The 13,770-nt window shown below is 35.1% G+C and overlaps 1 protein-coding gene across 1 annotated transcript in view; it reads left to right on the forward strand.

Moving 5' to 3' along the window:
• LOC150105731 (uncharacterized) overlaps nt 1–5,644 on the forward strand; it is a 58,744-nt gene extending 53,100 nt beyond the window's left edge. The window contains exon 6 of the mRNA XM_090394326.1: nt 3,636–5,644. Within this exon, the coding sequence (XP_090250452.1) occupies nt 3,636–4,466 (831 nt within the window). The 3' untranslated portion in view covers nt 4,467–5,644. The remainder of the gene's footprint in view (nt 1–3,635) is intronic.
• Nucleotides 5,645–13,770: the final 8,126 nt, after the last annotated feature.

Raw genomic sequence — 13,770 nt, forward strand, 5'->3', positions numbered from 1 at the left:
TTTTGTTGTTTCAGAGTAGCAAACAAGACATTAAGACTATCGGAGATAGCATCGATCATCGACACCACATATAGACGAGCGGTTAAAGTGTGAGAAAAAAGTCGACCACACTGACGTTTACGATTAGATGGGTTGCAGAAGTTCACAACGATACCTAAATAAGGTACATAATAAGTATTAATATATATGTCAATCAATTTTAACAGAAAATATGGAGATAGGGAAAGCAGCAATAAAATTCCTTCTGAGGATTCTCACGGAAGAACCGAAAAAAAAAAAACTCTTTTTTAACGTGCAGAGAGATGGTCCCAAGTGCATTTTCCGTGACTTCTACCTGTTCCCTAAATTGAAGGTTTCTCTAAAATTCATGAGATTTCAAGCTACAGATTCAGTTAAAGATGCGACATAAAAAATAAACTCTCCTTCCCAAAAGAAGATTAAGATTTTATGGCTTGCTTCAAGAGAAATAGGCAGTCTCTAAAACCATTGTATTAGAGTCTCTAAAACCATTGTATATGTCAAAGATAACAATTTTCAAATACAGGAACAAGCATTCGAGAGTGTGTCCGTTTTATCAGGGTCTGAGAAGTTTTGAATTATCCCTTCTTTTACAATAATAATAATAATAATAATAATAATAATAATAATAATAATTTATTTTTATTTTTTTTAAAGCATTTTATTATGTCTTTGATAAATTACATACATAGATACAACAATAGTTTTATATACACGTATATATATATATATACATAATATTTATAATACATTACAATTGTGAATAACAAATACTGGCGAGTTATTAATATTTTTAAATTATAATAATTTTTTTTTTTAAAATAAATAATATTTTTGTTCACTGCTAAAATATTTACACATACATATTTACAATGGTTATCTTGAGTATAATAGTAATATATATATATATATATATATATATATATATATTTTTTTTTTTATGTCTCAGATGAATTGCATACATAGTTGCTGTAGTAATTATATATATATAATATTTATAACGCATTACAAGTGTGTATAACAGATTCTTGCAAGTTAGTAATTTTCTTCCTCGAAGCTTAGCAGAGCTTATCTGAGGAAGATAATAGATGACAGAGGGTGGTGGTTTCATGGTTGTGTTCCTATACTGGTCACAAGCCAGGTGTTGATTTTAATGGTTGTTGGTACGTGCTTGAAAGACTTCGACTGCTATTACAGTTTAACTTTTTTTTTATTTTTTTTTTATTTTATTTTTTTTTGTGCAAATAGGGTTGGATTTAGACGTGGTGTGTTTGTTTCTTTGTGTTCTTGTAGTGATAGTTTTTGAGAGGGGGGAGGTTTGTCATAGGTTTGTGTGTGCATGTGTGGTGGGGGAGAGAGAGACAGGAATTGCTCTAATTTTCATTCTCGCTATAATATTTATATAGTGCCTGTTTCAGCTCTCTGTATGTTCCTAGGTTTCTGTTGTCGAACGGCAGTTTGTTTATCATGTCAGGTACGTAGAAGTTTCGGGTGGCTTTGCTGTGGTGATTGTTGTACTTATATGTTATGTAGTTTGTTGACTGTGGTCTTGTTATTTGATATCTTGTTCTGGTTACTCTATATGTTGGGCTGTAGTAGTGTTTTAACATGACTGTGTAGTGGCGTAAGTGTTTCACCTTAAATATTTTGTGTTTTGTCCATGCTTCCTGCATAAGAGTGGGTTGTTCCCAGAATATCAGTTTTATCATTTTATCTTGCAACCATTGTAGCCTGTTAAGTCTGTAGTCTGCGCAGAATGCGTATGATGTGATTGCATATCTTAAAATGTTTTCACATAATGCTTTATAGATTAGTATTTTTATGTGGGTTGGGGCAATGTCTTTTAATCTGTATAGTTTGCTTGCTATTATCCTAAGCTTGGTATGTAGGTAGTTTGTATGGCTATTCCAACTTTGATCAGCATCGAAGTGAAGTCCAAGATAGCGTGTTGTTTTCACCTATGTGATGGTTGTGATTTTAGGTTCTGCACTTTGTGTATAGGAAGATGAATGTTTGATAGTGAGATATTTAGTTTCTATGGGCAGGGTTTGGGGGTTTTTGAATATCATTAGCTTTGTTTTTCCAGGGTTTATATATATGCCGTTTTCGGTTAACCAGTTAGTGATTTGATTGATGTCATGTTGCATATTTTTGTAAGCGATATTTGCATTGTTGTGAATGGATACTATGGCCGTGTCGTCTGCATACTGGAAGATTTTACTTTTTAGGGGGAGTTGGCTTATGTCGTGTGTGTATATGTTAAATAGAATGGGAGATAGGACAGCTCCTTGCGGTACTCCACAGGTTACATGTACCTCTTTGCTGTGTGCTGATCCTATACGTGTGATGTGCTTTCTGTTTTTCGTGTATGCTTTAAACCACTGGAGTAGACGACCTCCAATTCCGATATGGGTAAGTTTTGTTAACAAGGTTTTATGTGTTAATGTGTCAAATGCTTTTGTTAGGTCAATGAAGACCACTAATGTTATTCTGTTTTTATCCAATGCAGCGTTTATTAGATCTGTGAAATCTTCCAGGAGTGTTGTTGTTCCTTTATTTTTTTGAAAGCCATATTGTGTTTTGGGTATGATTTGAAATTTTTCAACGTATGTGGAGAGTTTCTGATGTACAATGCGCTCCATGATTTGGTTGATTACAGGCAGCGTGGCGATAGGTCTGTAATTACTTATTATGTTTCTTTTTCCCTGTTTGTGTATGGGTGTGATTAGTGCAGTCTTCAGTGTTTCAGGTATGTGTCCCGTTTCGAAGATTTTATTTAACAGTTTTTGTATAACTGGAAGTAGGTCGGTTGAGTGTTTCTTGATGTCTTTTGGTCTGATTCCGTCTATCCCCGGTCCTTTGTTAGGATTAATTTGTTGAATTGCCAGTGATAGTTCTTCTTTTGTTACTGTGGGGAACCACATCGACTGGATTGCTCGTGGACCTAGTGGAGAATGTTCGTTTGTGTGAGGAAAGGTTGTTTCTTGTAGCTTTTGGACAGAGTTCACGAAGTGCTGATTAAAGTTGTTTGCCAACTGTTTGAGGGATTTGGGGTCGCAGGCAAAGCTGTGTTTTATTGTTTCTGAGGCAGTGGGTCTGTGTATATTGTCCAGCATTTCATTAATCAGGTGCCAGATTTCCTTTATGTCATTCTGCGCTGTTGTTAATTTGTTGCTGTAATAGTTTCTTTTTGCCGTTCTAATCTGGGTTGTTAGGAGATTCCGTTTTCTTTTGTATTCAGCTTTTAAAGCGATATTGTTTGGCAACTTCTTAAGTTGTTTCCATAGGGCATCTTTTCTTTGTATGTCTGTTAGTATGTTGTCTGTTATCCATGGATTTTGTTTCGTTTGGGGGCGTATTTTTAGTTTTGTTAATGCTTTGTTATATATTTTGTTAAATGCAAGTTTAAGATTATTATATACAGCTTCAGCAGAGTCTAGAGATGCTATCTGCATCCAGTCTGTTTTTCTGATTTCATCGCGATAATAATAATAATAATAATAATAATAATAATAATAATAATAATAATAATAATAATAATAATAATAATAATAATAATAATAACCCTGTATTATATGTATGTATTATAATTTTTGTTGTAATTTTCTGTTTTCTAGATTACCATTGTTGACACGCCTGGGGTAACAGAAAATCGAAAAACTAACCTAGAAAGAGGTTATCCTTTCAACGATGCTCTTCAATGGTTTATTGATCGTGCTGACGCCATCTATGTGGTTTTTGATCCCACCAAGTTGGACATCGGTGCAGAACTATCAGCAGTTTTGGATCAGCTTAAAGGTCGTGAAGCTCAAATTCGTTTCATCTTGAATAAGGGAGACACTATTCGGCGTAGTGATGTTATGCGAGTTGTAGGTCAGCTGTTTTGGAACCTCTCTCCACTGATGGGTAGTACGGAAGCGCCAATAATCTATGCTGCTACCTTAATGACCAAACCCTTTTATCCAGGAGCTCCGGTAAAGTTCCTCCAAGACCAAGAAAAGAACTTTTTGTACGATCTACGCGATACAATGGACAAACGAGTCGAAAACAAGATTTTATATGCTCGCCGACACGCTGTCAGGGTACGAAACCATGCCAAAATGGTTGACTGCTACTTGAATACTTATTATATGCACAAATCAATCTTTAGTAACAGAAAGACAGTAGCTCAGCAAATAACAGAGAATCCAGCTGAATATAATATTTATGAAGGTCTCAGCACAATGACCAATATTAGTCGTTACGATTTACCTGACCCACTTATTTATAAGGAATTTTTCCGTGTCAACCATTTATACGACTTTCAAGCTCTTTCTTCAACCTGTAGTTACTTCCGTGGCTGTCCTTTAGACAAATTAGATATTGCAATATCTTACCAATTTCCCGAACTTCTTGGGAAATACAAAAAAGTTGTCAGCCAAAATAGTGACAAAGATGAAGCAAGATGAAAATAAAGTGTATAATCCATTCATAAACGTACTCCATCAAAGATACTGCGTCGACGAACTGCGGGTAGGAAGAATTTTCGAGGCTGGCTGAAATATTAGGAGGTTGCATTATTATTGTTGTCAGTTAATGAGCATATAAAAAGCCCTACTTCAACAGCAAGTTAGCTATAGATATCCTTCATATCCTGACAATGCAAACGGCAAGTTAAGGCATGTATTTTGTTTTTACCGTCGACGTGGAAGTCCATACAAACCTAATGACAAACAAACATTCCTAGAGCTGAACTACGCATACATTCCCATTAACTGACAACAAATGTTTTACCAGACATCGGCAACATATCTCCTGTATACAGTAACACCGAACTCAAGAAAAGTAAATGAACAGCAAGTAACAATTACTTTTCAAAAATATTATCATCTTCTTTAACAGAACAACAAATCTAGAATAACTTGAATTTTTATACAATTCTGCCTCTTTCTGTGCACTGGTAAATTGTCAAAAGTATATTAAAAGAAAAATAATGCACATAAACATTATGTACAGAAAAAGAAATATTTAAATTTGGCAGTAAACTTTTCCTTATAGGTTGTATTACAGCACAGAGCACGTAGAATGGAAACATATACTGCTAGAAAGATAATTTACATGTGCACGTTATATCTATGTTTATGAAAGTCATAAACTTTTCCGAGGGCCACTTCATGAACCAGAGCTATATTGCTAAATTGCATTTTCTCTTCAACGACGATGTATTGTGTTCCTTTTGCACAGCTAAGTGTTAAGCAAAACAATTATGTGGTGACTTTTTGTGTTACAATAACATTTGAAGTCCTACTGTACGTCTGTCCTTAAGCCTATATTTCCTCAAGCATTCATTGTCCATCTTGACTTTTAATAACTCAGGTCGGGAAAGAGACGAAAACTGCTAACCATGAGCTGTGATAAAGCATAGGAATTAAAAACTTGATCGATATTTTAAAGGAATGTAAAATTTTCAAGAATTGAAATATCCATTTCTAAATTGCAGATTAGTCTGATGGTTTTTTTTTTTAATTAACTCTGTAAAATTAGTGGCTTCTTTTAAAAATGTTTGATTTTTTTTATTAGGCATTTCCCTATGTCTAAAAAAAATTAAATATTTAAGCATTAAATATTACCGGCATCTGCCATAAAAGCGCCTTCTCTGTAGCTTTCTGTCAGTTCAAAACACATATCAGTTATAACTAAATAACACGTACACAAGTATATATTATTCCATTATATCTAATTATTATTATTATCAGCATCATTTCCTACCAGAAGAAGAAAGAAGCCTTTCTAGATTCACTTTCTTTAATTGCAGACGATAAAGTCTTCATGGAGCAAATAAGTTTCTGGATATTATCTAGCCACCTGGTGATATAATACAAAAAGTTTCAGAAAAAGAAAAAAAAAAAAACTAAAACAACATTTGAATAATAGATGATCGCCAGAATATCAAAACTTATTTTCACAGAATATTAAATTCCACTTACCAATAAGGTTGAAAAACAAATTCAAACCGCTATTTAATTTTCCATTTTTCCAATTTATATATATTATATAAGATAGATTTTTAACAAGTGAGTTATTTCCTATTAATTAATTTCTTATTAAATTGCCGGTAGCACTGAAATTTAACCGTTATATTTTCTGTGGATGAGGTATCATCGATTAGCTAATATTTTCTTGGATTATCTACTTTTAACTTTCTTCCTTATGCATGAGATTAATGGATTTACAAAAAAAGGATATGAAATTGTACATTGAAGAATCTTTTGTGTCGGCCATCTAAAATAAAATTATTCTCTATAATCTGCAAAATCTTTTACAGATTTTCCGACGTAGAAAGAAACGCTGTTCTCATGATTTCAAATCTCCAAATTTGGCACAAAACAACCTTGATAGCGTTGTGTTTTCACAGCGTTTTTTTCAGTATTGTGCAATCAAACTTTACAGTAAGAAAAAGTCGAAAATATATTATTATTATTATTATTATTGCATGGACTGCTCCATGATGTTCGAAGACTCATCGTGGGAGAACCTGTCTATCGTACATCTCCTTGAACGCATTGACAGACAAAGCACTCACATACAGACTCTGGTAATCCATTCCACTCAATCGCTACTCTCCAAGCGAAAAACAAATCTAGTTTCACACTCTTGCTAACCACACTCTCACTCAATTTCCAGTAATGATCTCTTATTCTGTCCCTTCCCCAGCCAACTGCTGAAATACTTCCTGTGTGCATCAATCCCGTAAAACCCTTTTAACTGTTCGAATGTTTCTACCATATCCCTTCTCCCTTTTCCGCCTATCAACCAACTTTCGCAATCCACAAATCTTCAATCTATCCTCATAGAGTGCATTCCTCAGATTTCTTGAAATCTTGGTTATTTACCTCTGGATCCTCTCCACCACTTCCAAATCTCCATGAAACCTAGGTGACCTTAAAATAAGAAATCATTATCACTTTAATATTCATTCTGGTAATCCTGTCGTTGGGTTAATTAACATATTCCTAACAATCAAAAAACGAATTACAGTATCGATATGGACACTAATGTTTTATTGCATAGAAATATTTTATTTCCTGTTAAAAAAACGTTTAATTTTCTTGACCAAAAAGCTCTTGAAAGACTTTTAATGGAATTATATTGATCAAGTGCATATAATAAACAACTAAGTTATACCAACTAGTTTCACCAACTAAGGCTGTTGGCATCTTCAGGGTACATAACTGATGTAAGACACTAAAAAGTAAAAAAACTGTTACAAACTATAATCAACCTATTTCAATTATATTAAACAATGAAGTGATATCATCCACGCTCTACGCATGTTTTGTACACCCTCTGTTCTTTGTTTAATATAATTGGAATCGGTTGAAACAGAGCGTGTACAAAACATGCATAGAGCGTGGATGATATCACTTCATTATTATATTAAACAATTTTATATAATTGGAATCGGTTTAATATAATTGGAATCGGTTGATTATAGTTTGTAACAGTTTTTTACTTTTTAGTGCCTTACATAGTTATGTACCCTGAAGGTGCCAACAGTCTTAGTTGGTGAAACTAGTTGGTATAACTTAGTTGTTTATTATATGCACTTGATCAATATAATCCCATTAAAAGTCTTTCAAAATATTTTATTTCCGTTAAAAAGTCTAACTTTTTAATGTAGTTAGATATTTTGTTAAAAATTCTGCCTACCAAATGGTAGCCAAAATTCGCCGAAAAACTTTAAGAATGTCATGTCTTGCTGGATATGTAAGACTACCAGTTATAAAATCTCCGTAGATGAAAAAATGCTGTTTCAAAGAATCTATACACAAAAATGAATCACAGAACTATGATGTCAAGCAAGAAAATAATTATTATATACAGTATATACGTATTTACCGACTGAAGAAATAAGATCGTAGTGTTTTGTATGAAGTTTTTTTATGTAAATCCCACCCATAAAAAGGCATAAATATATAGTGTGTATTGGCATCATGAGTGGGCTAAGGATCACATGATCCAGTTTGCCCTCTAATCTAGAGAACAAACAAAACTTTTCATGCCACTCTAAGCCACCAAGCAGCGTGGTGAACTCATACCCATTCAGAAAATTCATCTACCTCCTAAAGACATTCAAAATATATACATGTCTAAATAGGTTTCATATACCCATAGCATATTCTTGGGAACACATAGTATATTCATTGGTTATCAAAAGCCATGTGCTAGTTACCATTCGAAGTAACCACTATCCATCTCTGTACACATACGGAGCAAAGAGGATGTGAACTCTGTACACAAACAGAGAGAGAGAGAGAGAAAGAGAGAGAAAGAGAGAGAGAGAGAGAGAGAGAGAGAGAGAGAGAGAGAGAGAGGGCAATATCTTTAATGTTGTTAAAATCGAAAATTACATCTGGCACTCTCATCATATTATTTAAGATCTCATAAATTCAATTACCCTTGGCAACATTTCATCATGGATATTGGAGCCAATACTAAAAATAGGTTATTCGCACTTTTTTGTCAAATTATGGTTTCCATCTGTCTCCTGAAGGAGAAAATATTGCACTTGCCATCTGTCATCAGTAGTACGAAAAAAGGCCCTATCTTGCATGAAAGAGGTATGAAAAATATACTTATTTCTTTCTTTATTTATTTTTGGTATACGTTTTACTAATCAGCTCGCCGATATCGTGATCTTCTGCACTCACGTCAGAAGTCCATGCAATATTTCTGCCTAGCATATCAAAAAGCTTCTTGGGAAACGGGCATTCAGAAACTTTGTAAACGGTTTCTAGATATATGAACTTAGATGCCATGTTGTAGGTATTGATACGTTTTTTGTTTAAAGGTAACCTCATCTTGCAATAATTAAGCAAAACCTATGAGATTTGATAGAAGATGGCAATAGCTCAATATCAATGCCTTTCTGTCAGAAAATAAATAATAAATGAATTTCTCTTATACATATGAAATGTGAGCAAATATTTAGCAATTTTTCATCTCCTTCTATCTCTCATATAATATAGTTGTCTACTGGTCAATCTCATCTGTTGTCTATTATAGCTCAGCATTTAGCTTCAAAATGCTATGTTGTGACCTAGAAGAAACCATTAGCAATATTACACTTTTTTATACGCTTAATGCAAAAGAGCTATAATAATGTTAAGAAAGGTATAAGTAATACTATTTGCATAGAAAATGAACCATAGCGTAAAACTTGGATTCATAGATATGCTTTTTCTGTTAGGTCTACACGCGTTAGCAGAAGATTTCTTTAAAAAAAAAAAAAAAAAAGAAAGAAAGAAAGCAATAACTGAAGATAATGGAAACAAAGATTTTTTTCGTAAAAGTATCTGCAATGCTGCTTTTGCCAGTTGTGGATAAGATTCTAACTGTGTACACCAGAATTGTTCTATGTCCAGTTTTTCAAATTCCATTTGAATATGTGCAATGGCTCGTATTTCAATAAGATCGTCTTTTATTAAATAGCTGTCGTCCATCGAATCTGGGTCAAATAGAAATGGATCCAGTACCCATCTCTAAACTTTGCTAATATTTCCCGTGCTAAAGTATCCATGAAATGATTCACTCAGTTGGAGGTGAATTGAAATTTCAGGTATAATTATTATTTTCTCATTTTCCAGAACGATTGAATCAAGCAAAGGAAAGTTTGCAAAATTCCCATTTTCAACTTGATTTCCAAATGTTCGATAAATGAAGATAATTTTTCACTAGCTGTTATTATGTTCTTACCAAATCCTTGCATTGATGTGTTTAATTCATTCAGGTGGCTAAATATATCTGGTAAGTAGGCTAGTCGAAGTATTGCTTCTCTTTTTTCAAAAGCTTTAACTAAATCACAATTTTGGTTAGTAAGAAACTATATAATTTCCTGGCGCAATTCAAAAACCCTGCTTAGCATGCGGCCCTTGGAGAGCCACCGTACTTCAGTGTGATAAAGAAGCACAGTATGAACAGCGCCAATTTATTCGCACAAAACACGAAAGATACGATGATTAAGCGCTCGTCCTCGGATATACTTTACTACATTTACTGCAGTAGTTAAGTGTTATTTTTAAATTCTCTGGGAAAGCTTGCGATGCCAGTGCATGATGGTGCAACATGCAATGAGTTATTGTAACTTGCGGTATTTCTGTCTTGATGTAAGAAAAAAATCCAGAATTTTTCCCAGCATTGCAGGGGCACCATCAGTGCAAATTGAGCCTATCACATTCATGGATATTTGATGTTTCAAAAAAAAAAAGTTTCTAATATGATCGAAAACATCAATTCCTTTTGTCGTCAATTCCAGTGGCTCACAAAATAAAAATTCTTCCAACATTTCTTTTTCCTTAATGTATCGCAAAAACACGAACAACTGACTGCAAGTATCAACATCCAGTTGAAAACTCACTTTTAGAGGACTGGCTTTGATATCTTCTACTACTTGCAGTAAAATATCAACACGGAGATCTTGAATGCGCGATCGAATCACATCGTTCGATAACGGAATCTGCTGAATTTTTCTTTGTGCTTCAGAACCCAATACAATTTTTGCAATTTCAAGTGCACATGGTTTTACCAATTCCTCAGCTATTGCATGACCTTTTCTTAGCACACAGATGTGCCACTTGATAAGAAGCTTCTAATAAGGGCTTTTGAACTGCCGCAACGCCAAATTTTGTGATAGTACCGCTGGTAACAAATCGTGCCTTCTTGTACTTCAAGATGTTAAGAGTATGTCCTGCAGATTCACCACCAATCTGATTGTTGAAATGCTCTAACAACTTTGACGGTTTAAGATTGGAGTTTGAAAATATTTGCAACATAAAATGCATTGTGGTCGTTGCTTACCATCTTTTTCTGTTGTACAAGTGAATCCATAAGCACCATCTTTCCATTGGCGTTTTTTCGACATAACGAGGGTTACTACAATCAATAAAATAATAATTATAATTTTTCAAAATTTGCAGAAAACCTTTATGTCATCAATTGATCGTATCCGGTATGGGCTTTAGTCACTGATTAATGTTGGTAAATTAAAGAAATTAGTATTCGTTTCTGCGTCAAACCACCTCGTTAACGTTCGTACTCAGAGTATGCGAACACGTTCGCGTATCAACCAGTTTCTTATTGTACTGCATGTGCTGGTATTATAAGTGCGATATGCTGAGGCAAAGGTAGAGAGGGTAGGAGTGGGGGTCCAAAAAGTCGACGTAGTGTTCGGTAGTTTCTCACAGGCGGTCAGGCGGTAGTTTCCATCGAAAATTTAGAAACTTTTCTCGCACCCCTGGAAATGCTTTCTCGCACCCCCAGGGATGCACACACACGCCCAAGTTGAGAACCACTGGTCTATACCGACAGAGCTACAAAGGCTCATCATTATCATGATATAATTTCTGACACTAAATCAGGAACCGGTCGAGCAAACGTTTTTTTTTTTTCCTCCAGGAAGCTAAGGTTTTCCTTGCCGCAAACTCCACAAAATCGACAGTACAGTAGATCCCTCGTTATTTTGGACAAAATATAGTGTTAGTATTAGGGACAAGGAAATGGTGATAGTTGTCAACCGTTTCTTCACTCAATGCCGTTTACCATTTCTGATATTTTTGATCAGCTATCACTGATTGGCCACCAGTGGAGATTTGACTTCCGTTATCAGTCTCCAAAAAATCTTAGGGCTAAAATGACCTCGCCTGCTTTCTACAGTGAAATTAGCTGATTTATTTAAAATGATAAATAAAATTTACCACATCGCTAGGCCATCCAAAGAAAGCGTATCAAGTTCGATTCTACTTGCTTACTACAGAAACTTCTTCTAAGCATTTCTTCAGCCATGCATGGGGTTTCTCTTGGAAACTCTTGTTTTTTTTCGTCCCGTAAACTCAAGAAAAGTGACCGCAGTACCCACACTATTTTCAGACAATAAATGTAGATGAGGATTAGGGTCCATGAGATTCCTGCGCTAGTCAGCCACCTCTCGTCTGCTATCTCTGATTGGCTACCAGTAAAGACTGAACTTCCCCCTCAGTATCCAAAAGTTAGATAAGGCTAAGACGGCCTCATACTCTCTATATGAGTAATGGAAGGCGTTAGTTTTTCATATATATGTATTTTTATATTTCTTAATAAAAAAAATACTAACAAAGTTTGTAATAATATTATATATTGCTACAGAATCGTTATTTATATATATAAAATTAAAATTCAGCTGCTGGCAACTTAATTAATGACCATTAAATTAAAAAATAAAATAATACATAAAACAAATCTGTTAAAGCCTTGTTCCATGTAAAGAGTAGGCAAGGAGGTTTTTGCGTTAACTTTTGGAAATGAACGAGATGTCAACAAGTGTTGCCATCTCTTTGCTCTATCTCTTACAGGGTGGAATGGTTTCTATGGAACATTTTCTTGAGTTTATGGGATGCAAATATCTGAGTTTCATCAAGAACAATTATTATTATTATTATTATTATTATTATTATTATTATTATTATTATTATTATTATTATTATTATTATTACTACTACTACTACTGCTACTACTACTACTACGGGCGACTCCAAGGAGTCCTTATACTCATCGATGGAGGCCCTGAACATCATGTTCACACAACTATTCGACATTCTCACTGTAGCTATCCTACATTGCCTTGAACTCATTCACTGTCATAGCACCCACAACAGACTCTGGCAGCTTATTCCACTCATTCACCACTCTAAAAGTAAAGAACCCAGCTCTAACACACTTACTAACCACACTCTTGCCCAGCTTCCATAGATGTCCCCTAGTCCTCCCACCACCAGTCCTGATCTCAAAAATATCCTCTGAATTAAATCTATAGAAACCTTCAGCAATTTGAATGTCTCAGTCACATCTCCTCTTTTCCGCCTATCAACCAATTTCTGCAACCCACAAATCTTCAACCTGTTCTCATACGGTTCATTCCACAGACCTGCTATCATCTTGGTCACTCGCCTCTGGATCCTCTCCACCTCCTCCCCATCAAGAAGAAACCTAGGTGACCAAATCTGAGCACAGTAGTCTAGATGAGGTCTTATCAAGGCTTGAAACAGAGGAACAATAACTTGCTCGTCTCTGCTTGCCAATGCATTCGTCAGCAACCAAGTGATTTGATGAGCTGATTTAGCCACTTTTGTAATGTGCCCCCCTAAACTTCATCTCCATATCCACCAACACTTCCAAGTCCCTGGCCTCATCAATCTCCTGGAGTACAGTTCCACGAATGTGGTATACTGCTGCTAATCTTTTCACCCCAAAATGCATAACCTTACATTTTGTTGTTGTGAACCTCGGTTCTGAATGTTTTTATGCAGATTCGTGTTCCGGTAAATACCCAGAACTCAATGTGTCGCCCGACTAATGGCGGCTTTTACATATCCTGCGTAGCGCCTTACGGCTACGTTCGGTGATTGTGGTGGGTCATCCATTGCAGTTGGGTAGCACTTTCAGTTAACTCCCTGCGCTTTCATATCAGAATGGCATCATTGATTGTTGACCTGGGATGGCCCAATTTGTGAGTAGTTTGCAGAACATAGAGGCATCAATCACAACGCCTCTTTCAAACTCTCAATTCCACCTCTCCTAGACATTCACCTAGATACAGTTACACAGACCTGGGAGCATCATATTCCTCTAAATTTATACCTGCTACAAACACGCGACTCGTTACATGAAATGCCCATTCACTTCTTTCCAAGAAGCAATTAGTGATAGTCTTGGACTAGGTAGTCTCCACAGGTAGCCAAT

Source organism: Typopeltis vanoorti, chromosome 6, assembly GCF_054136105.1.
Source record: "Typopeltis vanoorti isolate ZY-2024b chromosome 6, IOZ_Tvanoo_1.0, whole genome shotgun sequence".
NCBI classification, from domain to species: Eukaryota; Metazoa; Arthropoda; class Arachnida; order Uropygi; family Thelyphonidae; genus Typopeltis; species Typopeltis vanoorti.